Source organism: Plasmopara halstedii (assembly GCF_900000015.1).
Source record: "Plasmopara halstedii genome assembly, contig: Scaffold_179, whole genome shotgun sequence".
In the NCBI taxonomy this organism is placed as follows: domain Eukaryota; phylum Oomycota; class Peronosporomycetes; order Peronosporales; family Peronosporaceae; genus Plasmopara; species Plasmopara halstedii.
In genome coordinates, this window is record NW_020187100.1 from 105,972 (window position 1) to 133,897 (window position 27,926).

The 27,926-nt window shown below is 44.0% G+C and overlaps 5 protein-coding genes across 5 annotated transcripts; 1 reads left to right on the top strand and 4 right to left on the bottom strand.

Annotated features, from left to right (window-relative positions):
- Window positions 1–2,030: 2,030 nt before the first annotated feature.
- PHALS_02181 (uncharacterized protein) lies at window positions 2,031–6,867 on the top strand (the record flags this gene model as incomplete). Its single annotated transcript, XM_024718956.1, has 2 exons — window positions 2,031–3,913; window positions 3,984–6,867. The coding sequence occupies 2 exons, from the start codon at window positions 2,031–2,033 to the stop codon at window positions 6,865–6,867; spliced, it is 4,767 nt and encodes a 1,588-aa protein (XP_024572640.1).
- Window positions 6,868–7,968: 1,101 nt separating this feature from the next.
- On the bottom strand, window positions 7,969–9,996 carry PHALS_02182 (RxLR-like protein; the record flags this gene model as incomplete). The annotated part of the gene is made up of 2 exons (XM_024718967.1): window positions 7,969–8,904; window positions 8,977–9,996. 2 exons carry the CDS (start codon window positions 9,994–9,996, stop codon window positions 7,969–7,971), a joined length of 1,956 nt encoding a protein of 651 aa, XP_024572641.1.
- Window positions 9,997–22,036: 12,040 nt separating this feature from the next.
- PHALS_02183 (uncharacterized protein) lies at window positions 22,037–23,219 on the bottom strand (the record flags this gene model as incomplete). Its single annotated transcript, XM_024718978.1, has 4 exons — window positions 22,037–22,157; window positions 22,223–22,255; window positions 22,321–22,417; window positions 22,580–23,219. The coding sequence occupies 4 exons, from the start codon at window positions 23,217–23,219 to the stop codon at window positions 22,037–22,039; spliced, it is 891 nt and encodes a 296-aa protein (XP_024572642.1).
- Window positions 23,220–23,521: 302 nt separating this feature from the next.
- Window positions 23,522–25,999, bottom strand: PHALS_02184 (peroxisomal catalase; the record flags this gene model as incomplete). Its single annotated transcript, XM_024718989.1, has 3 exons — window positions 23,522–24,068; window positions 24,133–24,353; window positions 24,449–25,999. 3 exons carry the CDS (start codon window positions 25,997–25,999, stop codon window positions 23,522–23,524), a joined length of 2,319 nt encoding a protein of 772 aa, XP_024572643.1.
- A 60-nt stretch (window positions 26,000–26,059) lies between these two features.
- On the bottom strand, window positions 26,060–27,584 carry PHALS_14847 (uncharacterized protein). Its single transcript, XM_036407186.1, has one exon. It carries the CDS (start codon window positions 26,982–26,984, stop codon window positions 26,703–26,705), a length of 282 nt encoding a protein of 93 aa, XP_036262994.1. The 5' UTR covers window positions 26,985–27,584; the 3' UTR covers window positions 26,060–26,702.
- Window positions 27,585–27,926: the final 342 nt, after the last annotated feature.

Genomic DNA, 27,926 nt, shown 5'->3' on the forward strand with positions numbered 1-27,926 from the left:
TCCCAACGAGGTCACTCGTCACCGTTAGCGTGCGCGGAGTGCGACGCTCGGGCCCATCAAGCCTAGGATTTACACCCCTCGATGCCGCGGAGACACGGTCCGACATGGCACCGTGTGCGGGAGATGAAGCTGGGCTCTACCCGTGAGCGCTGCCGGAACCAGCGAGACTTGGAGATTTCGGTGTCATTGACACAAGGCTCATTGAGCACGGAAGTCTTTTCGTTCGAACGCTGTGTCTGACGGACACGCAAGCCTCGTTGAGGCAATAATCGATCGAAACTGTAAATGTTCTCAATCTTAATGGGGGAGAGTGTAGCGGGGTTACACATACCCTGGTAACATGGATCTGTGTCACACCAGATGGGCATAGTGTGACCACACCTAAACAAGAATACGGTTGAGACTGGATAACCAGTGGTTATACATGTGTTTAGATTTAATTATACATATTTAGGAAAATCTATGCATTTAAAGTTAGGCGGCTTTGCCGCAGATAATAATAAATAAAGTCAGTTTTGAATTTAAACGGAAGAGTTAATTAGCCTTGGGTCAAGGCTATATTCACTCTTGGAGTAGGCGGATTGCGATCTGCTAAACTCGTACTTGTTCTGAGATTAGAACGAGAGGTCGGTGACCTAACTTACGCTTCCCCAAAGCGCAAAGCTTCGGCAGCCCCGCTGCAAAGAGTATGCTTGCCTTGGGTTGAGGTTTTGGGTACTCTTGGACGTAGCGGATTGCGATCCGCTACACAAGTACTGGTTCTTTTATAGAACGAAGGTCAGCAACTTAAAGTAAGCTTATTTTAAGCAAAGCGCTATGGCAGCTCCGCTGTACTTGGTAGCACTTGTTGGTCAGTCTACACCTGAGTCGTTCTGACAGATTCTCTGTGAGGATGAAGCAAATTCCTGTTTACCTCAAGGCATACAGGACGGGCTTAAAAAGCTGATACCCCTGCTTGGCCCTGAGGGCGTACAACACCTTGCTTCACAAGGATCTGAAGCAATAGACATTCTTCCACTACTACAAAATTCTCCAATCCAATAAGAGCTAGCATACGAAGCCGTGACAAATTTTCGGCAAATCTGAAAAGTGAGGAGATTGTTGATTATGTAGATGCTGACTACTCATGGCAGAATGTTTGTCAAGGAACAAGTTGGCTGTATCTCTGGCGGTCACATTTTTGCTGACAGCAGCGAGATGAGCTATCTTGCTCAGACTCTCCACATAGACCACAATACAGACACGTCTACTGGATGAGAGTACCTCCTGTCTTCTGGACTGCCATCGCTCGGTCAAAATAGGCAAGCTGACCATCAATGCTGCCGCGTACGGCACGGGGATTGCCGCATGATACAAAATACGCATGCGCACACATGAGCTTATCCGCCTATACAAGTTAGGCCACAAAAGCTCACAAATCACCGCAGTGAGAGTGATACGCTTTTCTCAGCAGCAAAAAATAATCATCAAGTAGTCTGTGAACTGGACAAGAGCAGCCGACCATGCGGTTCTACAATACATACTTTCTAGCAGGGACGTTTGGCCGGAAACGTATCCGAATTAAGCTTATTATAAAAATATACAATTCGCCACTTCCTGTTTTTCGTTCTGATACAGAAAGTCGACACCGAGAGCAAAAACTTACATTTTCTCACCATGATTCGCACGTAAGAAGCGTAAGCAACGCCACACTTTTTGACTTGTAAGGATCATTTTCATGCAACGCAATATTTATTTTCGAAACTTAAGTCAATTTTCCAATCATCGGTAAATTATTGAACATAGTAAAGCAATGCATTAAAAATCAGCTTGAAGGAGGCCTAACTATTTATATAGGTTTCTCTCGAATTTTGCGAGCAAGAAGTCTTTAATCACGAAATATCATATTAATGTACTGAAATGCCACACATTGTTAATATAGATGATGTGTACCACATCACAATCAGTCTTTACCAAAACCATCGACACGATTTCAGAGTGGGAACGCAATGCAGTCGAGAGACACCGTATCGCCACAAGCTCCCGATCGCATGCAACAGAACTCCCCACTAATATCGCATGCAACAGATTTCAATACATCTGATGAATGGAAGCAACCATCCGCTCGACGCCCAGCAACTCAGCGATTGCGAACAGTCCGCATTCTCACACAGGTCCATCCAGATTTACTCATTCCGTACTTATATAATGAGCGAGGAAGTCGCAGTATTAATGCCATTGTACATAGCACGGGATGCACGATTGACTATTGTGCCTTATCACCGAACGAGCCCGAGCGATCGCCGCAGAGTCAGGCGTATGTGATGAATTTTTTGATGTCCGCACGCTCACGTGAAACGCTTGAGAGCGCCATAAGACAATTGAATACGCTAGTGGAGCGAGTGCAGGTGTTTTTTCAAAAAAAAGCGAGAGTAAGTCAACCTGCAAGAAGCATGGACGAGTTGTACAACAAAAGAAATCCCTGTTATGAACCAGTGAACAATATTCGAGATCGACGAGACTTGAAATCAAGAATTTACGCTACAGATGCGATGGCTTTTGATGGCGAGACTCTTTCGAATAATAGCTGGACTTTTGAAGAGGCTGAAGAAGATTGGAATGTAGCGAGAGGGTACTATACTTTGGATGGCTACACTTCAAGAAAGCGTCCGGGATATCGGAATATGTCGGATGTGGAATCAGATGAAAAGAGCGATTTTATGACCACAGGTAGACATTTTGATGGCGACTTTGCTGAAACGAAAGCTTCGTGTGCATCAGGAAACCGGTTTTCAGGCGATTTCGGTGCAAGTCGTCGAGCACGACGATATCCGGGTCAATCCTGGGTGACTTCGAGAAGTTACCCGAATCATGTACCGGATCCAGAGTATAGTATGTATACAGATGCTTTACAGAGTGAAAGAAAACCTACGCAGCGAATTATGCGCGATCGGCAGCCGCGCTATACATCAAATATTTATGACCAGTCAGTGTATGGTCCACATGAATACGAGGATCCGTATGAGGATGAAATTAAACTCACCTATGAGAATGAACGCTATAATGCGCCCCAATATATGCGTCGAATGCATTCGAAACGGAGTTTAAAACGGCCGCTGAGCAACGTGCGAAGCGACAGGCCTGCGCCACCACCAATTTATCGGCAACGTTACCCTTTGAGAGCTGAGTATGCATATGATGATGAAGAGGACGAATGGATGATTGAGAACGAAGATATGGCATATGGCTATGATCCCCAGTCTTTTTTTGGTAAAATGCCTGCTTTCCGTCGTGAACATCGAATTTATAGTGGTGATAATCATAGGTGGAGTAATTTTGCCGCACCAGGGCACCTACTACCACAAATGTATAAACGACGTTGTATTCCGCGGGAAAATGTATCAGTCGAGGATGATGAAATGGTTTGTAGAGGTTCCCCCTACGAGCATGTCATTCGTGACAGTTCTAGACCTACAACAGAACGAATGGATCAGCATGATCATGTAGTTGGTAATGCAGAGTCACAGTCTGTAGATGCACAACACATTACGGATAGAATTGATATATCGGCTGAGGACGAATCGTCTGTGTCAATTATGAGCGATTCAAGTTTCGGCAATGCTGTTGTAGATGCAGAGAACCGTCAATTTTTGGCAAATGATAGCATTGCAGCCAATAGTGCGATTAATTTAGCGGTTGATTCTGCCGGTGTGAAATCAGGCAGCTCGGCACGAGTTTCTGAGCTTGACCAGACAAACGATTTGGGTGCCGAGGTGTTCCAGTCCGCGTGCGACAGAGGTGTTGAGAGTGACCTAGAACAAAATTGTGTAAGTTTTGAACTTGACTCTCAAAGTACTACATCTTTAGAGACTAGCGACGTGAAGGCTGATGTTGCGTCGCTAGCGAAGTCCAATGTTATTTCACTTTCTCCAAGGTATCGCGTACATCAGCATGGCTTTTTACTAATCGGACTGACGCTATATGTGATTTGCCATCATTTTTAGTAACTTACCTGTAAATCGTGTGGAAAACCCTACATGTTCAACGACGAAAGAAGCCGGTTGCAATGTTCCATGCGATGTCACGAGTGCTGCAACATCCTCAGACGAAAAGGTTGAGCGACCGCAACTGATAGAGCTTAACGTTTCACGAGAAGATAATTTACCTTTTCAAGCATCGACAACTTCTGACACTGGCGAATTCAATCCTGGCGATTCAAAGCATACGCCTTTGGGGTCTGTAACTTCCTCCACAATGGTTGATAATGTCCTGACGGACACGATACGAATTAACAATCATATAATTGCATCCTTGGAGCGAGTGAACAAGGTGGAGGCAGACTTTGTTCTGTTAAGAAAAATGCTCACCGAGCAAAAAGGTAAATATCATCAATTGTCGAATAGAAGCACATGCTACCACAGACTGGCAGTATCATGTGGCATGATATACAAAGTTCAATATCAACTCAGCCTGCAGCCGAATAAATTGAACGAGACGCGCAAACAAAAGGTGCTAGAAATGCTAGATCATTGTCTGGAAAATCTATTGATTGACGGCGAACAGACCTTACAAGAAAAAACTGCCGCGCTGCAACACGAAGTGGAACATATTCTTGCTGTACACGGACTCGGATTTCTTAATGGAGAATCAATAGGCAAATCAGTGATTTCCGGGCATGGCGACAAAGAGTTTTCCTCGGCGCACTCGAATGTTATTGAACACAATAAAGATAAAAGTGTTGACACAATTAGTAGAGACTGGGAGAATGATGACGGTTATACCGAGAGTACATCAACAGATCTCGCAAGGGATGACGATCTAGACTTTGTGTCGCAATCTTATTATCCGAAAAACAACACGATCTTTGAAGACGATTTGTCTACGGTTAAATTTGAGCAGAAGACATCTACTTCTCGGCCCCAGAAAATGCCACCATTTGTTTGGTCTTTGTTAACACGGGCAATTTCATCTGATCCGCAATCATACGTTATGAGGGCGACGTCTAAGCGCCTTATGGATGAGATTGCAAAAGGAGATCCATATTATTATTTACACCCGACGAAAATCGGCAACGACACCGCGACCTCGACGTCAGTGTTGCGGTCTCGATCGTGTGAATTCGGATGTGGTGGTGCTTCAGCTGTGAAATGGAAAAGAAAACTGGTCTCACAAATCAATTCACGCATGAAGTTTTTTGACAACGTAGCTTACTTGCTCGCTCGTCGCAGCAGAGGCGAGGAGGCACTTAATCGTAAAAAGATGAATTCAATCATTCGAAAGTTGCATCTCGTGGCGATGCAACTGCACTCGTTAGTATCGCATATATACTGCATTCAAGGGCAAGCAAGGTGCAGAGAAGGTGATTCGTTACCAACAAAACTAAATAGCTCTCACTTTGCACGCAGGATGGGTGTGTACAAATCAAAATTAAAGCTCGTGGTGCCGCTTACTTATCAGCAGCAATCAGCCTCACACCAACAGTGCAGTGCCGATGATGTAACAGAAGATCTTCTTCAAGATACGTTCGAGTTCTTTCCTGAGCTTCTTCTCTGCGTTGATATTTGGGGATTCAATTATCGAGAAAGTCAATCTAAGCGACACATTAGCAAAGTTGTTCTCAGTGGTAACTCTGCTGGCTCAGACGTACACTTCCCGCTTGCATTCTTACGCGAAGTTGAGGGATCGGCGTTTGATTTCGAGCATGATAACAATGGCCGGCTTAGTCAAATATGCGATGAACTATTAAACCTTGTATGTTTGTGGAATGATCTAAAGTGGACTGATAGTTTGGAAAATGTGGCATTGGATCGGGTGCTCTCTTTTGAGACAGATGTCACTGCTAGCATTTCGAAAGTATTGGATCTTTATGCTCATCATTTGCAAGCTCTTTGGGCTGTGCGTCTGTTTGATGATCCTGAACAGCTTCAAAGCGTTCACTTTACGCATCTCAACGCATACTATAGTGATAGAAGTCAAAGTACGACTTCAAATGGAACGAGTAGTGTTGACAGTGATGTGAACGCTGTGGACTATTTAGTGGCAAACGCAATAGTGGAGCAACGTCATGTTGAAAAGTATTGGAACCGCAAAGTTACAACCTTGTCTGTGTACAACTCGGACGATGACGCTTCAGAATTGACTGAAAGAGGGCCACACACAAATCAGCTTTTAAGTATCGACGCGATATCTTCTTGGAACAAAGATACCCTCCTGCGTTACTTGCTGCGGTGGAGTGACGTGTATGGGATTCGCACTGATGCAAATGTGCTTTCCGCTGTCACAAACCACATGATCAAACATGAAGTTCAGAAGCACATATTTTCTAGACACAATGACGAATCTAATCCAGTTGAAGGCGATTCGATGGTTGATCTGTCGACTAGCAAACTCCTGACAGCCGTTAGACGCGCGCAAATTTTGATACAAGACGCTTTAATCATGGCCAAGAAGCTCGCGCTTCATTCTGCGTGCCACCAACTTCTGAACGAGCGAAAATACTCATTATATGTTGAACCGGACATTATAGACGGTGAGGTCGCTTCATCTAGCGATACGCAATCCCTCTGCACGACAATGAACACTCATAATCAAGCTGTCTCGGATTTAGAATCTCACTCGGTTGCTCGTGGGTCTTGCGATGCTGAAAAGTACGGCAGTGATGCTCAGAAAGAGGCCTTAGACACTGACCCGGCCCAGGATCAGCCGGAGGTGAAGGATCTTATCCATTTGTTGGCAGTAACAAAACAGGAAATGCAAGAGCTTTGTGGCCGTAGACCACGTTCTGCTCGTATGCGGGAAAAGGTGCAGACACAATCATTGCAACTCGCTCGGCAGACGGTTGAAATATTCCGCAATATTCGGAACATGTACGAGGCTCAGCGTCGATAACGACGCGGATGGCCGTGCATATTGAATTGTCATACTCGGTTATATTAAAAAAATCGTACAACTCGGGTCAAAAAGGCCAAGACGCCAGCTTCATGAGCGGTATATCCATTGTACTTCATGTGATAGAAGGTAATTGAAGAGCTCAAAGTTGATGTTCGGAAGGGGAAGCTGTATACACAGCAATGTTTACTACGCTTGAATGATTTGATATGTGCGATAAAACATCATCTCGTTTTCACGATGACGGTAGACGTCAAAAAAGAATCGTGTTACCTCATCGAGTTAGGTACATTACATTTCGCAGCTCGCGTTGCTCAAATGACGACATACTGTGGTGAGGGAGCTTTGCTGGTCTTCTTCCTGTTGACTATCGCTCTTATTTCAAATACAGCGACATGAGCTCATCGTGCCCGAGCATGTTGCACGATCTTGAGTCAATACGCGTATTGCCTTTATCCTGCTCCACAAAGCAGGTTTCGTGAGGATTTAAATTTCGTTTCTTGCTAATATTTGTAGATGGTTATTCTGAAGACTCGTCAATACATATACGCAGAAAATCTCATGCTTTACAATCGACTTTAGTGCTGCGTTCGAACAGAGCCTTCATAAAACAGTATAACATGCATTTCACTAAATGGTGGAAAGTAACTTCATTACGACCACAAAGCAGCTCGTACCATAAGCAAGACAGCCGATTGTGTTCTAAAGTCGCCAGTATGGAGGCTGAGGTGGTGAAAGAAAACTCAACAACGGATTATTCGTGCTCTATATGACTTTGGATATACCGTGCACAATGCTATACGGTGCTTAACTCGAGTATTTAAGGATGCGAAAAGGAGCTGGAAGTAACGAGCTCAACATCAGTTGATCTCATAAACTCTTGTCAAGATCGACAGGGACTTTGTGATAATATACGACGGAAATGTTGACAAGGAAAGATGATTTCCCAAAGTACAGCGTATCACTTGAAGTTGTTGCTACCATCATATTTTGGATTGCAATGGCAATCGGTCACTAGTATATTTTCCATTCCACCAACATTACGAAAACTTGCCCAATTCAAACTGATTTTACATTTCGAGAAAATCAGATCGACAATCTTTAGATCGCAGATTGCGCCATCGAGAGATCCAAAATGTAGCTCTTTACAGCTCTGTCAAATATTATGTCCAACTGACCATTCGTCCCTTTGAGTAAGGCCTGGAAATTTTCGACAGACAGCTTCGTACGTAACGCATACCGCACAAGGCCAGAGAGAAGGCGATATGCAATAACAAAATCAATCTCTCCCCGATCTGTTTGAAATCCTAAGCGCAAATAGTCAGCCAGCTGACCATTGTTTACCTTGTCAGAAGTGAAGAGCGCTTCTACTATCCGATCCAGCTGGAAGTTAAGTTCCTGACAGGCAGCAAAATACTCAGGCAGCCACTCCTTCACTGCAACCACTGCATCAGTCGAGCGATAAATGTTGATCAGATTTGGTATTAACGCATCCGGAGATCGGTACAATTGCAGGTCTAGACCAACCGGAACTCCCAGAACTTTTCTCATTTTTGGAACGTCAATCATCACCACTGTCTTCACTGTTTGAGGTGGTTTCAAATGTTTAATAAAGTCTTGATATCTCGTCACTGCGCTTGTGAAGTAACCATTAATCTTACCATTCGACCCCATTAAAAACGACTGAAAAACTTCAAGCGTGAGCTTCTCCTTATACGCGTAGTTTAAAAAGTAGCGATAGACTTTGAGAGCGTTCATCTGCTTAAACGTATCTTGCTCTTGCAACCCAAAGGCCAAATAGTCAGCTAGCCGCATTTTGTCCTCACCCTCGAGCGTCAAAAGATTTTTGGTAACCCAATATTGACCGTTGTCACTTTTCTGAAGACAGAAATGGATAAACTGAGGCAGCCACTTCTCCAAATTCTCTTTACCAGGAATTGTTTGGAGTTGTACAAAAGCTTCATCTAAAAGGATGTCCTCTTGAACTTCCACATGAGTAGGGACTTGAACAATTGCTGGTATTTCTGACTCGTGTGGCTGAACAATAACCGGCGAATGGGCTTGATGCCGCGTCATCGAATTCACTTTTTAAAGTGGCAGCGACGACACTGCAGATTTTGGCAACGGCTTGTTTGAAACAGCCCCAACCTCTGTCACATCAGGCGCAGAGATCAGTTGCGACTGTGTTGAAGCCATAGAAATTGGTCGTTTCTTGTCCGTTGTACTCGCTGACTTTGGCTGGAACGTCTGGAATCGATAGCTTGGCAACGTAGAATCCGCATGCAGCGGCTGTGGATCATTGGCGGATTCAAATTCGGACATCACTGCTTTTTCCGACGTAATAGAATGCTCATTGTCAGTCAATAATTTTTTTAGTTTTTCAGAACCAGCCGTTGATGTCAGTATTCCACTATCAGGCAACATATTCTTTGTAGTCGACGTCATCGTAGCCGCATCGTTGGCTGCTGTCTTTTTAAGAGCTGGTGCCACCAACTCTGAATCAGCTGATGGGGCAGTAATTTCATGCGTTGTGCCTTTAGTAGTCGAAGATGGATCTACAACAATATTAGGCAAACCATTTGGTGTCTCGTCACGACTTGATACTAATGCATTGGTATCACGCGGTGTCATGACAAGGCTATTCTCGATCGCTACATATTTCGAAGTCGCTGTATCTTCCAGAATTGGAACCTCTATCTTAAACTCAATCGGTAAGGGACGAGGTCGATTTTGAGACATTGGACCTTTCACATTTGACATCTGCTCAATCACCTTTTCCGTCGACACAGTTTTTGTTGCTGTAGATTGCGGCAAAGCATTCAACGGTCTCGAATTGAACAGCGACTTTAGCCACAGCCAAACCTTGCAAGCCCATTCGAATAAAAAGAAATTCCTCTCTTCGTTTTTAGTGCCCGCTCGGACAGACTTTCCAGTTGTCACCAGCCTATTCTCTTCAGAACTCTCGTTTATCGATAATTCAGCTCGCAGCGATCTCTCCGTCCCTTGATGACTAAGGGGAGGGTCAATGTAGGCATTGAGACTCGGCGGTTCAATTCCAATCGAGACAAGCACGATAGCAACGAGAGCAATGGCAGCGAACAGCACAGCCAGACTAACGTCTCGCGGCATTTAACTCTAAATAATGAATAAGGGCCACACATTGAAATAGGTAACTGTATTTTTTTTTAACTTATTACCTAAAATTACTCTTACACAAATTATCCAAAAGAAAGCTTCCAATAATTGCAAATGCACAAAAGTCGGATACTCAACAGACATACCTCTCATCAATGCCACAAGTAGCGAAATTGGGCATTCTTAGTGCGCTTTATAGGTCATGGAATCGCAACAAAGGCACTTAATGGGGCATCCTATGCTGTAGTCGTCTTTGCTGATTTGATACATTTGAGTAATTGAGATACGCATATAAATGGCCGGAATAGAGACAGCGGAGAATTTATTATACAGAAAATCGGACTCTTGCTGAAAATATGCCCATCCTGACACGCAGCTATGTGTTTGAACATTTGACTTACGTTAGTGTTTGGAACTTAACGAATTTACTACTCAAATGCTAAACAATTAGGCTAACCATACTGACTGCGCTGATGATACTCCGTGTCATACTTCGCTGGCAAACATTTGTATGGTCTTCGCTGCAACTTAGGAGGGCTCATGTATAAGAGACTAGTTGACGTTAATACGCTGTACAAAGCCTCTTCAGTAGCTTTATCGTATCCTTCTTCGAGCGAAATAGCTCAATTTCAACAGCCGAGCGTCGTACTTTGCTTGATCGCCGACGTCAATTGACAATCAAGCGCTACGCACGCTATAACGCATACTTAAGATTAATATGTGGCGTCATTACTTGACATCACCAAGAAGCTTCTAGAAGGGTATAGACGGAAAGGCTTCGAAGTAGCACAAAGTAGCAAACTAAGTACCCAGATTATATTTTTTTCACTTCACAAATCAACTTCTAATCAACACACCAGTTTGACGGATAAACAGCCGCAGGAGAAGCTCAAGCCCCACGCTAGCAAAACCATGTCTGCTAAGCGTACTGAAGTAATCCTTGGAAGAGACAACTACTTCCACTTGGAGCTTGTTATGCGAATGAAGCTAGTAAGGAAAGGGCTACTAGCGCATGGTGCAGACGGTAGAACTAGACTGAGGGGTGAATCCTGAACGACACGAAGGCGCTCTGTCTGATTGCACAAGGCGTTGGTATTGAGTATCATACGAAAATCCGAATGGCAACAACGGCTGCGCAGGCTCGGACCACCCGACGGAATTTCTACATTCGGACCACGATGCACAACCGTGTGTCAACGACCCATCGTCTTCTCATGTCTTAGATGGACGATGGCATGACCATGGCAAAGCATCGACGAGGTTATCATGGGGCTATAGGCACTTGGGGGAAACTTGATGATGCTAGGCAGCTAGTGATTTGATTAGCAGCCTGCCGACTGAGTTATCATCGATTACTGAAAACTCGAATTGCATCATGCTCAATGAGGTGCATGAGAAACTACTGAATGCGTTGGAGCGTCAGGACAAGAAGGAAAGCACGATACGTGCGATGAATGCCGCATCATTCGGCTTTAGAAACCAAAATGAGTTCATAAAAAGCACTGGATAACAACGGTCACAATAGCAATGGCAGGAAGAGAGGTCATGGGTTCAAGGGCAAGTGTTTTGAGTGTGGTCAAATTGGATTTCTGAAGTAAGACTGTCCGGATAATCGTAATGTAAACGATGAAGACACGATGTTCGCAATTGGAGAGCATCAACCCAATGGCTAGTTGATTAATAGCGGAGCGACTTCACACATGACCCCGCATCTAGACGACCTGAGCGAATATGTTGTCGTAAATGAGCAAATTGAGGTGACAATTGTATGCTGCGCGTAGTTGGAATGGATTCGGTACGTCGAAGGAGTGTGATCTCGAGCCAATTCGAATGATGGAGATATTACATATGCCAGGACTAGATCGACTACTTTCAGTTGCTGCTCGCGGCCTTGAATTTCAACTAACATTATGCACAACTTTGAAGAACCCAGTGGTGATAGCAACGGGCAAGAAAGTCGGCAAAACCTAAATATAAGATTGTCAACAGGAAAGTGCCCATTACGTGGATTACGCAAGCTTGTAAGCCAATGACTATTATGGCACGCTCGGTCAGGTCACCCGAATTCAAAAGCACTAACAAGAACACAAAAAATAACAATAGGTATACCAGCAACGAAGCAGCAGGTCACGACGTTGTGTGGTGGATGCATGGGGCGCAAGCAGACAGTGGACTAGTTTCCATCTCGATCGATGTCCCAATCGTCGCGTGTGCTTGAATTGCTCCGCGTGGACGTGTTATTCTAATGAAAAAAACACAATCAAAGGGAGGAGTAAAGTGCGTTTAGCTTTGTGGACGACTATTCAAGATTTTGATGGTGTACTTCCTCAAGAACAATATTGAGGTTGCGCAAATGTTCAAGGTTTACAAGATGCTATACGAAAATCAATGGCGGAATTGCATTAAGTGTTTGCGCTCAATGGCTTGGAGTTTGTAAATAAGACGCTGGATAATATTTGTGAGCTTGGAGGTATCATACACCAGGAGACTGCGCCTTACATTCCACAGCAAAATGGAGTAGTTGAGAGGATGAATCGCCCTATAATGGAAAAGGCAAGAAGCGTTCTGCATCACAACGAGGCATCAGCCGAATGGTGGGCGGAGGCAGTCAACACGGCAGTCTACGTGATCAACAGGACCATCAATAGTGCTCACCCGATTATAACGCCGTACAAAATAAGTTTTACGATCAAGCCATACTTCAATCATCTGCGTGTGCTCGGGTCCGCGTTTATGTGCATGTAGATGATGTCAAGCCGATAAAAATCGAAGCAAAGATCCTTCGATGCGTATTTTTGGGATATGCCGACAACACCTAGGGCTACAGGGTCTTCGCCTTGAAGTTGCAGAGAACCAAAGTGGTAAGTTCTCTCCAAGTTGACGAGCTTAAATAAATGGCATATACGACACTGGGTATACATACGGTCCGATTGTGATCAATGCAAAAAGCGATGACAAGATACACTTGGGCAGTGAAGACCGTGAAGACCCAAAGCCTCACCATCATCAAACTACACCGATGGCCAACGAACAGATGTTGTCAGCTGATGAGCACAACGAAGAAATCGTGATGCATGAGGTTTATGTCTGTCCACCATCCACCGCTCATGAGCTTTCGACATCGTAGAGCTAGAGGACCATCAATAAGCGAAAAGTGGTGTAGCATCCGCAAATAGAGCGGAAACATCAGGAACGCAATTCGACCTTTTGGGCAATAGTAGTATAAACCCCAGACAGACAGGTCCTAACTCGACAAACAATGATGCTATTGATGAAGACGATAACAGTGATCCTAACAATGAGGACCGCTTCTGCCGACCATCGCCTAAGAGACCTCGCATGGATGAAGACGATCTGAAGCAGTTTTAGCCTATGCTGTAAACTTTTGGAATGTGGTTGATGCCTACCCACGTGTCAGCAGGTCATTACAAGTCAAGATGCGCCAAAAATGGATAAAATTTATGAAGACTGAACTTTACGCGCACGAGCTCAGTAATCCACGAACCTTAGTGTAAAATGCGGATATGCGCCCACTTGGTTGTGGATGGGTCTTTGCAAAGAAGCAAATTTAGAGCGGGCAAGTGGTAAGGTATACAGCTCGGCTTGTAGCCAAGGGCTTCAAACATAAATCTGGATTTCTTCAAAACCTACTTGCCGGTGGCCAACATGAATTTAATTCTGATGGTGATGGCACTTATTGTGACTGTGGGTTATGTTACCGAACAATTACATTTGGCCATGCGGTACTCAACAGTAATCTGGAGGGCCGAACGGTGTCACTAACGTCAAATGCTGCATCTGCCGAATTAATATAGCACTATATGGCCTAAAATATGCAGCTTGCGCGTGGGACTAGATAATTCATCAGTTATTTTTGCAGGTCGGTTTCAAGAGCTGCGGAGCCGACTCATGCGTATACAATAAGAAAAAGTAGTCTAGCTTGGTCTACGTATGACTCTTTGTTGATGACATGATCATTGCAGCTCAAATGAGCAAAGAAATTTAAGTTGAGCACTGTCAAGACAACGCTCAAGAAAGCGTTTGATATGAAAGAGCTTGTTGAGGCCAAGTTTATATCAAGGATGGAAATAAATCATGAAAGATCAAAAAAGAATTTTATCCAAACAGACTCCTTACATCAACATGCATACGTTGTTACTCTACTATCTTACTTCCTCGAAAATCCGGGCCAACGCCATTAAAAGTCTGCCATTCGTGCACTTTGATATCTTTAGACGACGCAAAAGCATGGACTTCTCTACAAGGACAGCGTAGGTGACTTAGACGTCGTGACATACACGGATACCGACTGGGGCAGTAACATCGATGACCGTCGCTCTGTGTTGGGGATCGTGGTAATGATTGAACATGCTCCTGTAAAATTCAATTCAAAGTAACAACGTACAGTGACTCTCAGCTCAGCAGAAGGCTAATACATGGCGCTTAGCTTCTGTACGCAAGAGGTCTTGCGGTGCGAGCTATGCTTAAATTTCTCGGTAATGAACAAGCAGGAGTGACTTTAATCTTCGAGGACAACCAAGGAGCCATCGCGCTTGTAAACAATGCGAGATACAATGATCGAACAAAGCGGGTTTGTATCCGTCATCACTTCATTCGGGTAAACGTGGGCCGACATGCGATCGTGATAAGGCATATCAGTACGGAGAAGCAGTTAGTAGACATGATAACGAAGCCTTTAGGGACCAAGAACTCCAGCTTCGAAATGCAAGTGGCGTGCGATCCATGCCAACTATGCATTAGCGGCGAGTAGGAGTGTGGAAGCTACTCTAACATGATCACGCCACTGACAGCTTATGTACAAGATTGGAGACGCTACATGGTTATGGGCATTTGCTCACGATTAATACCAGCAAGGGTGTGACGTATTATATGACGTCACCAAAAAGTGTCTAGAAGGGTCTAGAAGGATAGGCTTCGAGGTAGCACAAAGTTGCAAACGAAGTACCTAAATATTTTTTTCACTTCACAAATCACCTCCTACTCGACATACCCGTTAAGCACAACTGACTTACCCTGCCAATTATTCCCGTTGTACAACGCGAACTGGATGAGTTATCTTCGTAACACCGGAGCCCACTTCGCGCGACTCACATCGCCTGTATTAAAAGTAGTTTGCTCTTAAGACCGCGGCTATGATTTGCTGCTTCAAAGAGGGGCGAGTACAGGAGGCTACGACGCTATACTCGCTTGCTTCCCAGTACGCTATGAAGCCCCCTATTCATCTATCTCATTTCTATTTTGAATCACATGCCTAAAGCGTAAGCAGCCTTGATCTGCGCCACGAAGGCTTCAATGTTTGCAGAGGTAATTATATGGCTCACCAAAGCCCCACTTGTAGGGAGGTAGTGTCGTTGACTTCCACTTAGTTAATGGCTCGTAGCGATCATACCGAGTCTGAATTGTATCTAATACCAGGTTTAAGCCCAAGCAGCTTTTGAAGCTATTAAAGTAGTGATATGTTATTTTGAGCTTCATAACAGATTTCAATCTCAATGATTTTCCCCGTCGTGACAAAGATTATATGAGTTTTATTCTCGGCTTTCGTATATTGTACTGCTTTCAACAGTTGTGCAACGCACATAGTTGCACGACACCTTCATATATTTCCGTAGTCTCTAAGATACCGGATTTACATCTCTATGATCAGAAAATCAAAAGCACTGCGTCTCATAATATAAGATGCTATTTTAAAAGGCTAAAACTAATTATCTTCGACCTTCTCAACGCACAAAAAATCGTTATCGTTTATCAAACGGCACAGGACGACCTTATGGAGCTCAATTTTGCCCTAGGAGAAGCCTACAGACCTGCTTTGCATTAATGATCTACTCTTGAAATTTTTCAGTGTCTGGAGGGAGCACGAAGGGCGTTTATTTTGATAGCATCGAGAGTTTCGCGGCAAGTAATTACTTACATCAAAGTAGCTTTGCTGATTTTCACCGTCATTTATGGATACAGCGTCAATCTGCTGCACTCCACTCAATCCTAGCAAAAGCTATATTCCATTTATTTACGAAGGAGGTTAAAGACGTGGAAGCTCCCACAGCTAACTGCAACTCTGGCTGATGTTTTTATCAGCACGGTTACTGCTATTGATTCTTAAAAATGTTTTGTCGTCGGCCTTTTCAACTCTTGAACTTATGATGTGTTTTCTGAAAGTGTACATGAACGCTTAAATTGCGCGCGGTAAGCCTGAAAAGGATACACTAAGACTCACGTCATCTGTTGCTCGAAATGTGAGTTGTGAGTGCTTTGACGATTAAGGTGTTGCAGGCTAGAGATTATTCTCGCGCACAAGATTTTCGTTTGGAGATTAGAGATTAGTATTATGACGCTCCGTGGATCTAATTAAAACGAGGGACATCACAATCTTTCGTGTCCATAGAAGAATATTTACACAATCTTTGCTTTCGAAAAATATGGTAAGACTTCGTAAGTAAACAAATTCTGCATCGCGTTGTTTTCACGCTTAACAAAATTTGATCTTTGTCGACCAGATGTAGATAGCAGAGTTAGAGTTCAAATGCTGCAGGTGCAGATGTCGGTGCCTGAACGAGCATGACCATGCTTGCGTGATATTTATACAGTATGGGGTGCAGTAGGTTGAGCGCACTAGCACCACCATGCTCCGTTCATTTAATTTGCGGCACCATGTTCGGAATTGTAGCGGGTTTCTCGCCGCTTGAGTCGTTCAAGCTGTGCTCTCAAGTATACTACAGCTACTCTCGTCTTTGATCATTGAGTAGCTAATGATGCGTACCATGCATAAGCAGAGCCTGAATCATCTAAGGAACTGTTTATTAGCGACACATCAGCGCGAATGTGATCGCTGTTGCCCGACAATGAGAATTAGTGATTTATATTCCTATTTTTTAATAGCGTGGATAAAAAACCCTGTTTTCTACGCTGACTAGCGCTGCGGCACTATGGCCATTGTCACTAGCGAATATAAACCGCCGTTTGTTGGTGTGTCGTGGGGGGTCACATCCGAGCCAATCAGTGAAGAAAAAGTTGACTGACTGCGCGATAATGGCGATTGCGTAGGTCGACCTTGAAGGTGCATAGTCGGTCGGTGTCCTCTCGTGGACTTTCGTCAGCGTACTGGCAATCTTGTGAACGATTTATCACTCATTGTCTATCATGTCGACAGCGTCATCTTTATCGTTGATCTAAACATTTTTAGATTGTCGTGGTCACACACTTGCACGAGAGTTACTAGTGTCTTAGGCTTCACATTACGGTCGCCACGAGTGGCCGATTGGAATTTTGACGTTGCACACATCTGGCTTCGCAAACAAAGAAATAAATTGATGTGCTTATTGCTGAGCGCGACGATTTTCATTCATTCGTTCAACGGGCAAGTCACGCAAAACTCTCAGTCGCACGCTATATCACTACGTATCATTGTCACTATTACCTGTCATCAGTCTTCTCATATTTGCCATCAGACAATAATGAGACCTGATAAGAAATTTAATTCCCTATACCACTGGCTCAGATTGGTTATCATGTGCGTGTTGCCAGCCATGTCTACCGAGAGGCGCATTTCACAGTCATGAGTATTTGCGGCTGACCGTCACGAGATTGAGTAATCTTGGTTCTAAGCTTAAGATTATGAATGTGGGTCGACAACACGCGGAATTGTATCGTAGATATACAGGATTGCCCAGTATATATCTCGTATACACACTTTCCCATCATGATGAGGATCATACTAAGGATAAAATTTCTTTTGGCATTGATAATATTGCGCAAAAATGAACACTCAATGAGCACTCAGCACGCTAAACGCTACCATGGCTGCTCTTAAGTATTCAGTGATCCCCCATATACCGCTTATTATGGCTCGTCAAGCATCCATTAAAGATGTTCCCCTCGTGATGAATGCTCTGTAAGCTATTATCGATGATATGGCCTGAATGATCTCCGATGAGGGCTATCGCAGTAACCTGCCGAGCACTGACCCGACACCCTGTCCTCGCCTGTGGTAGAAAGGCCGGTCCATTTATCAATGAAAAAGCGTGCACTGCGCATCGCCTCCACTCTGCACGACATACGTACTTCGTGCCCGTTTATACGACCGGTTGGGTTGCACTACCCCGGCTGTAGGACTCGCAATGATGTCTAGCTCATTCCATAAGCTGGACCCGACCCAGTGAGCCCGCAAGCCCAAGATAAATCCGATTTCTATCAATCTAAATAGGATGCCAAACCATCAAAAGTTGTCGCCGCAGTGATGCAGAGCCTTACATACATATGCGTGCGAGGATATTGTGTACCTCAAGAGCGAAACGAGCGCCAGAAAGTTGCTCGGATAACATCGTAGGAGTACTACCTGCGCTTAATGAACCAGTGGTTGGGACGTCCGCGTTTTTTATGAGAGTGGTACCTTGTGTATCGAATGCTGGTGGAAGTGTCAAAACTTTGTAGCCGATTAGCTCACTGAGAAGGAAAACTCGTTGTTCCTGCAATTACAGTTATTGCAAACCAGGTGCATGTCCGACTCAAGTGTCGATGGATGCGTAACTTTGCGACATTTAAAGCACGACGCGAACATCGTAATGAAAAATTTCGGTTCTTGCTCATTGCAGCCTTGGTTATGTCCATTCGACACTTATTTCAGCTACTTACCTAGTCCCAAACTTGCAATTAGATCTAATCCACTCGCTTATGGAAAAAGCGCTATGACGGGCGATGCTGCCTCTATTCTATAAAAGGGATAAAAGTCGAGAGTGCCCCAAGGATACCCGAGCAATCTTGCCGTAGCGGCGTCTTGTAATCTAATGAAAATGATCCCTTCACTTCACCAGATTCTGGTCATAGCCCTGACGACTCGCCATTCCTTTTAAATAATGTTACGAAAAAGTGGACCACTCTTTGCCTATTAAGGAATGCGACGGAGAACGATTCTCTCACAACTAGCTTTCTTGTGGTGTGCGTCAACTTCTCAACGCGCGTCAATTGAGATGAGGTAGATCTCGAATCTGCTCATTAATTTTTGCCATCGCACTGACTGGCTGAAAGCACTCTAAGCGGTTCAGAAAGCGTCGTCGTTTTAAAGTAGAGGGTTGCTCAGCTGCAGGAAATGATAGAGAAACTGTGCCGCCTACAACAGAACGTTCATTTGCGACTCGCTGGTGAAAGCGGTACCATGAAAAGCCTAATCAAACCCACGTAGTATAGGATAAGTCGTACCCTCTTCGATATGTTACGAATATAACTCAATTTTGATTTGCCACGGTCGTAATAGGTTTGACATAGTATAGCCACTGACACGTAGGTAATAGCGTCTTATAGAATTGTTCCCGAACTATATAATAATGTGTGCTTCGCCTACCTTTACTATCAGCGTATTGCTTTTAGACATTTTAGCTCTCACCATAGCGTCGCGCGTCCAACCTATGACCCTCAATATTATTGAAGTAAAGTATGAGATTTGCTTCGAAGTGTATCTAGGTTGATCTCTACAGGCCAAATTGTGCAACAGACCAACAAGACTAGGACCACTGCGTGCTGTTGTCAATGAAGTCCGAGGGATGGCAAAATCGTTCAGAAAACATTAAGTTCATCCAATATTGGCATGCTTTGCATCATTTAGCGCAAATCAGTTGGTAGAAGATTTATCTTCAGCACTGCGGTCTCTAAGTACGCGTGCTTCAACGAATAGCATCTTTACGTGATTTACGCTTTTTGTATGACCACATAAGTAGCGGCTGATATACGCAAGCTGGTGCCTAGCACCCCTATACAAAGCTTCCTAAAATTTTGCTGTATGGCATGAATATCGACTGTCGCTTCCAGCAAGTCATGCTGGATATAATACTTTGGTGAGATCAGCCGATCTGTTCCTTGACACCAATCTTGCTCAGACGGCCGACAAAGATCTAACTTTCGGTTTCATTGGACGCGCGTTCTGGATATTCAAGCACACTAATGGACTGGCTGCCGTTTGGCGAGCCCGACAGGCTGACCAAAGGAGAAAACGCATGCAGCGAGGGCTTAGCCCTTTGACACAAATCACACGTGCGCACATATGTTCTTATATGTTGGACCACCAATTCATAGGGCCCACCGTGCAGAATGCTTTCTATCTTCTGTGGTGACCAAAGATCATGCGACTCGTAAAGTATCCTGAGCTTGAGGTCTTCAACATGAGGTACCTACACACGCCAAGTGCCAAATAAGTCAATGATATAATACAGCAAGCCTTAGGAAACAATAAATAAAAATTGCGACCAAGCCCTTCAATAAAGCGGCATCTGAGCTCTCAAGCTACAGCTTCCTCAAACTTTCAAACAGGCAGCATATGTTACATGACTCGGACGTCGCACCTATCACCTGATTGAATGGCGACGTCGCCATTATGACATGTGATAGTCCATAGCCGTGAAAACGCGAAAGCGCATTCAGCGCTGTATTGAGACGGCCTGGTGAGCAACTTCCTTTAAAGGATTACTTGAAAGTAGCCATCATACCCATCTCTGTGTTGTGGTGGTGGCGATGTTAATGTGCACAGCGGCGCATGATCTATCCGGAGCAACAAGTTGCATTTAAGACGTGACTTGTCCTAAACAAAAAACTGTTGAAAAGACTTGATGACTACTACTATTTATTTGGACGCCTACTGTAATAGCTGAAGCTTGACAGACGATACGAAACGACCGATCTGTACCCGGAAGAGCCAGAATCGGAGCACACATTAGGCTTCATTTGTTATTTAAAAGGCTGCTTTCCCGTCGCGCTATAATTTGAGATCCTCCCTAAGAACATTGGCGAGAGGCTGTGTTAGTCACCACAATTTTCCACATTACTTGTTCAAATATCTGGCCTGACCACGTTTCTCCTTTGGAACGGAGAATCCCAAATAACGAGAAATTTTATCGTTGGGTGATCTAACCGCATTTTATGTTTCCCATGACGTAGCCTAGACAAGGAATCTCAACGACATCAACGATTTATTTGTCGATTTTGGTGAAAAGCTTATTGGAGCGGATACTCTCGAGCACGATTCGTAAGTGCTCGATATAGCACTCCACATCCCTTCTACGCTCGGCACGATTGTGGACAAACACGTTCCATATTGGTCTACACATAGATATGGGCAGTCGCGTCACTATTCAATTAATCGTCACTGGCACGTTCGGCATGCCTTCTGATATGACAGCCACTCCAGATCACCCTGCCCGATATACTCACCGCAATGGTGAAATGGTGAATTTAATAATGGAAATATAAAAGGTATGGTTGAGAAGAATTATGCTATCTTTCATAAGGAGATGAGAGTATTCACTGACTAGGTTATGAGTACTGAACAAAGTGCTACTGATAATATTGCTCTGCACCATATCTTCTTTAGGAATCGGCAGTCTCACCGAACCTTTGATTTCTTGTTTGATGAAGTGACTCACAAAAGATTCCACGAAATACCGTCGTTCATTTTTGTTATGGCAACGAAATGCTTTGAAACACTCAATAGACGATCAGTTTCTCGGTTACAGCGGCCCACTGCTGCTTTGCCTTCTACAATCATTGTTAGATAATTTTAACAAATTCATGCACTTCACCAAACTAAACATGTCTTTGTGGCCACCTAAAAGCGCTTTTACTTATTGATGGAGGCGAACTCGCCGAAACTCCACCGGAAAAGAAGTACATGGCACTTATCCTATTCGACTTCCACTGAATCATATATAACTAGGACAAAATCATATCGAATATAATTATCGGACGCCACAATGATCCACGCAATCAAACCTTCATATTTATAAAAAATGGGACGATTGTACTGGAGACACACAATACGATTTCTGTGTTCGGCGATTCTAATGTTTGCGCGTATTGTCCTAAGTTTTGCACGATACTTTCGAGTCTATTTCGACTTACCACGCTTCACAATGCCCCAACAGCCACGGCCTGTGAGCCTTATCTCTCCTAGTATTGTCTTTTACGCTCGGACTCATTGACCATTACCTTTACGAGATACGAAATGTTTTCCCAGTGAGTGCAGGGCGACCTACCGGGCCAAGGGAGCTTGGTTTTTTTGGGTTAAAGTATTGAGTTCAGCCTCAGTCTTTGCCCTCGATGAAGGCCGCTCGAAGACAGTGTCAACCCATAGGTGTTTCGCACTCAAGTTTCTAGTTGAATATCGAACTCTTAACTCGTTTCTTGATTACTGATGAAAGACCATTTCACGGATTACCTTATATGTCGTGCACTTCTATACATGTACAACCTAAATGTTTGGTGGTATGTTACAGTGAATGGTTCTTGAATGACAATTAAATCGATCACACGTACGAAATCTTCAAGAAAAATTGTTCGAATGGCATAATCTCAACCGTCAGTTCTCGTAATTTAATTGATACATTCTTCGTGGTTAGTAAAGCGAAGGTGCCTACGGTGCGCACGATAGACAAACAACAGCTATCCAACCAAATTCGCAGGCTTAAGATTACTTTATGCGCATGGCATGAGAGGAAGCTGTTATAAAGAGCGCCTCCGAATCTCTTCAGCTACAGCTCTTGCCGTTTCTAGATGGAAAACTCGTTAAAAGTACTCTTGTCTTTCTTGCCCTTGACCTTTGCTTTGGCTTTTTCCTCACGTGCAATTCGCACTGCAGCAGGCTCAACCGCTCTTTTTTTCTTGCTTTTTGCCTTCACAACTGCTTTGATATCCACCACTTCATTGCTAGTGGTCTCAGGCTCGGTCTTTACAGGCTTCTTGCCTTTCTTTTTCTTCTTCTTGTCCGATGAGCCGGAGGCTGCAACTGTCTCAATCTTCACTTTTTCATTTGTATCCTCTTTCTTCACAGCATTCGTGGTCTTGACGCCAAGTTCGGCAAGTGCATCCTCAAATTCCTTCATCTCCAGTTCTTTCTTCTCCTTCTTTGAGAGAGTACGCGCTACTATTGTTTTCTTCGGAGCCACAGCAATCACTTCTTTCGGTGCTTCTTCCTCCTCTTCATCTTCCTCTTCTTCCTCGTCACTCTCACTCTCACTCTCACTTTCGTCTTCTTCAGCTGCAGTTTCTTCTACGGGAGCAGCTGTTACGTGCATCTCATCATCACTATCGTCGCCCCATGCCGATGTGGACGGATTGTTCAGATAATTTGCAAACATTTTGTTTTGTGGTGGCTCGACCGTCTTTTTCTTACGCTCTGGCTGCAACGCCGCAAACGCGTTGCTCTGCGTGCTCATTCTTGATAGAGTCAGGTAGATAAATGTTCAGGATATCCGTCTGTCTGTCTATTTAGTGACTGGAAGGGGGAATGTCGTCAAATATCACTGGGTATTATCCACAATACAAGTTGCTGCTTGCTTGCTATATATGCAGGAGCAACTTTGTCTGGGACGGATGTCATGAGTTTAAGTCTTAAATTTCAAAAGAATATTAAATATAAACATATGTTTTCTATACTTTACGTGCACACTAAAGATTAACGCTAATTTACATTATTTCCATATCCATGAATGCAATTATTGTCCGGTAAGTCAAATGTTCACTCGACCTCAATTATTGGATTCATAATGTAGTTGTAATCGTCTGTAGTTACTGGAATCAAATGCCACGGCGTATTGACGACTCGCTGTCGACAACTGTGCCACTTAACTAGTTTTCCGATAAGTGAGCATTTCTTCTTTTGTGTGTATATACCTCGAAGCTGCCAATGTTTGGTTAATGCAATGCCCATAAAGACTCCTGCCAAAAATCCAGCCACACAAAAGACAGAATTCAAAAACACTCCATCCATGTAACTAATCATAGACAGCGGAATCGTCAAGGGCTCCACTTGTTTCACGTAGCGTTTGTGAAAGTTCATAGCAGCCTTCAAATTACTCACTACTTCCTTAGACACATCGTTTAAGCATTGAGAAGTCGCAGTCCCAAAAAACACGTTTGTTGCGTCGTGAAGTTTCAGCATATTATTGGATCTTCGATTGAGCAGGGGATCAGAGGCCACAATACCGCGTAGCAGCTCTAAATCAGACAATGAACCAACGCGAAGTCTTCGTACATTTACTTGGCTAAGCACGAGGTTCAGTATGCTATAAAAATCGCAAAAGCATGAGCCGATGTCATTGATGATCAAAAGATTTTACATGGACGCACTGTTCGGCTTGATTTGCGCGTTCGGTTGCACGACGTGCACGATTTTGCGCTAGAAGTAGCGCGTCGCTAATACGGCGCATCGAACTCATGTCGAGCTCTGAAATAGTGCGGCGGTGTGCGGGATCCGACATGACTGGAAATTGAGACGCTAAGCTGTTCACGTGCCGGTTAGAATTAGTAGATTTAGGACTTCTAACACATCGAAAACGATTTGCTACTAACTATTATTACTAAGTTACGTAATAATAGCACTTGTCAGCGTGCAATTAAACTAACACCGAAATGGCTACAGAGCTTTTTAAAGTCGCGGAGTCACAATATCCGACGGAGGCGCCGGTGTGAATGGTTTACGCGGCGGGTTCAACTTGGATGGGTCTGGCATCGACTCGGACTCAATTGGCTTTTTCTGCGAAGCCAATTTATCAATTTTTTCCTGTACACGTTGTCCATACTCGGGATCACATTTGGTGAAGTTCGCAATCGCACGGACTTGCACATCCTGCGATGCATTGGCGAGTGACCCGGCAATATTTTCAGTCAAACGTTCACGAGCTGCAGTGTTCAAAGTCTTGCGGTAGAGCTCGCCAACCTGTGAATAGTTGTCGTCATCGTAGGTTGAAAACTTGTCCACAATGGTATTGTCGCTCTCGTGCGTGCAATAACGTCGCGTCGTATCTTCAGATGGGCCATTCTTGCTATTTGGGTAGTAATTAGGTGCATCATGCATATTTCCAATCACCGTCATAAAGCCATCGCGTTGGTACGTCTGAGGCTCTACCAAAGGGCGATTTACTGGTATCTGATTATAATTCACACCCAGACGATAACGTTGGGTATCTGAATAGGAAAAGAGACGACCTTGTAACATCTTGTCGGGTGATGGCTCAATCCCAGGAACCAGATTAGCCGGATTAAAGGCAAGTTGCTCAATTTCAGCAAAATAATTGGTCGGATTACGGTTGAGGACCAAGCGACCGACTTCAATAAGTGGGTACGCTTTATGCGACCAAACTTTCGTCACGTCAAATGGGTTCACAGTCTCTTTTACAGCCTGATCTCGTGTCATAACTTGAATATAAAGCGTCCACGACGGGTATTGTTTGTTTGCAATTGCCTCGTATAAGTCACGAATAGCGTAATCTGGATCCGAGCCAGCAAGTTCCGCTGCTTTGTCCACCGACAAGTTGCGAATCCCCTGATCCGTTTTAAAATGGTATTTGACATACACCATCTCACCTTTAGCGTTTACATTAGCGAACGTATGGCTGCCGTAACCATTCATAAAGCGGAAACCGTCAGGTGTACCACGGTCTGAAAAAAGGATCGTTTGCTGATGCAGTGTCTCAGGACGAAGGGAGAAAAAGTCCCACATCATATCGTCGTCTTTCAGGTGAGTGGTTGGTAGACGCTTTTGCGTGTGGATGAAACTCGGAAAGAGCATAGCGTCACGAATGAAAAAGACGGGCGTATTATTTCCCACTAAGTCCCAATTTCCCTCTTCCGTATAAAATTTGAGAGCAAATCCGCGTGGGTCGCGCACAGTATCAGCGCTGCCTTGTTCACCGCCAACGGTCGAGAAACGAGCTGCCACGGACGTGCGTTTTCCAACGCGATCAAAGAGTTTGGCACTACAATACTGCGTAATCTCTGAGTGCGTCACTTCAAAGTAACCAAAAGCACCACCACCTTTAGCATGCACAACGCGCTCTGGAATCCGTTCGCGATCAAAGTGCGCCATGTGGTCAATGAAGGCGACATCTTGGAGCACCAAGGGGCCTCGTGGCCCAGCAGTAGCAGATGCTGTCAGGCCGTGAAGAGGAATGGGTGCACCAGCGCTGGTAGTTGCAGTCGAGTTTTTGTGGCTCATGATGAATAAAATTGACTTGTATGCTACTTGGCAGATTTAAGAATGAAACGTTTCAAGATCTTACGACTTTTGTGAGAAGATATCGCACATTCGGATGCGACTAAGAAAAATCTTTTTTTGGATCCTTCGAAATCGTGTGGCGAACATGAGTCAGCCGAAAAACGACCACCGAAAACGAAATAACCTCAAACGTAGCGAAAAATTGGTCAAGTCGCACGTGTAGTCACTAAGATTCTAAGAAATTCTCCCGGCAGAGCAAGAATTAGATCACTTGAACCACAGAAGCCACACGGTCTGGCAGATAGGGGTAAGCACGGTGTATATAACGACCAAATGTGCTTAAACAGAACTAAAAAGTTTGAGTTACTTGCCTTCTTAACTAAAAGAACCGTTGCTAAAGGTGAACCTATACCCCGATGGCGTTTTGCAATGCTTTGTAGACCAGCGACCCGCTCATAGCATTTGATAATTCTTTAGCTAGTCGGTTACACAATGTTTGGGTCGTGTAAGGTGAAAGATTTTATGCGGCTTATTCTTTTGCAGATGGATAGATCACGACGTCAAGGTTATCCGCATGTTGCGTGGATAGAGAAGTCGTAGAGTTAGTTGAACCACGTAAACTACGCCATCAGAGTTGATCATGTAGTCGGTCAAAGTACCCCCGGATAATCGTACTGAACAATTTAATTAATATAAGCGTAAATTAGCTGTCAAAAGTAGTCAAAGCAGAGTTCTTCCAACCATGAAGCTCACAAATGCATTGCCAATCACGAGACTTAAATTCACGTGTTCTGTTCGTGATCTTTGGATGGTAAGGCGTATGCCGATGACACCGAACAGCATCCAGCTGCTCGTTTGGTCGAAGTTTCTTCGCAATTGACGCAGAGTGCCTTTGTTTCTTCAGAAATAATCCATTAAAAAAGTTATCGACAATTAAAAATTCGATTTCAATATTCACTTTCCCTGATTTTTTTTGCCTTATCATACACGTGTGTAATACATCGGCAGCAATTTCGTTGATGTTGACAGAGCTGATCTGACGCTGACTATCAGGGCAGCAAGAACTAAAATTTCTGCAAGTGACGAACTTGTTTGAGGTCTAAAAGCTTTGGAGATATTTTTTCGATATGCAGGGTCTTCTTTCCCTGAACGATTTCTTTCCCCACCCGCACCGTTCTTTGTCATTATGTGGAGAAGCTTCAACGACTTTGCAATCTTTATCCAGCTTGTCATTTGACTTGACTTAATTTTGTCTGACTTGATGCGCCTGGACACGATGGCAGACAAATTTGAACGAACACCAGCGGGCTTAGCACTTGTGATGCTCTAATTCTACATACATTGCTTAATCATCATCTACATAATAACAGACTTCTTGACCTTTGTTTCGAGCTCACCAATAGTTCCTTCCCCGCTTCTACTTCTCTTCCTTCGTTGAGCTTATCATTACAATTACACCTGTCTTGCTTCTTGCACAACTAGAATACTACGGTCCCGCCCATTTTGATAACGCTTCATAAAAAAAACAGCCTAATCCACAGATCTCCCGCTGTAATAGATTCCATATCATTTGATGATCTTCCCGCGACAAACTTTGGGTTCTTGATGCTTTTGGAATATCTTTGCAATCTAGATTTAGTCGCACAAGCTTGGCTTGCGATGTTTTTGTGGTCTTACGTAGTGCAAAGCACGTTTCCGTTCGAGTGCATTGAGAGATCTGAAACAGGCCTCTAGTCAATGACTGAAAAATTATTTGTAAAGGCGTTTCCATATGTCACCTGTTGCGTTGATCGCCTATTCGAGATTGCAAAGTTCAATAACTCGAACGCCAAGACATTTCTCTGAATCATGCGTCCGGTTTTTTTTATTTTCTTAACAGCTTTCGCAGTTGACCAAGGAAATCCACATAGACTTTCATCCTTGAAAT

What these genes read in the sequence shown, in the direction of transcription:
- PHALS_14847 (XM_036407186.1), bottom strand. Translation starts at nt 26,984, where the DNA reads ATGATAAGGCAAAAAAAATCAGGGAAAGTGAATATTGAAATCGAATTT.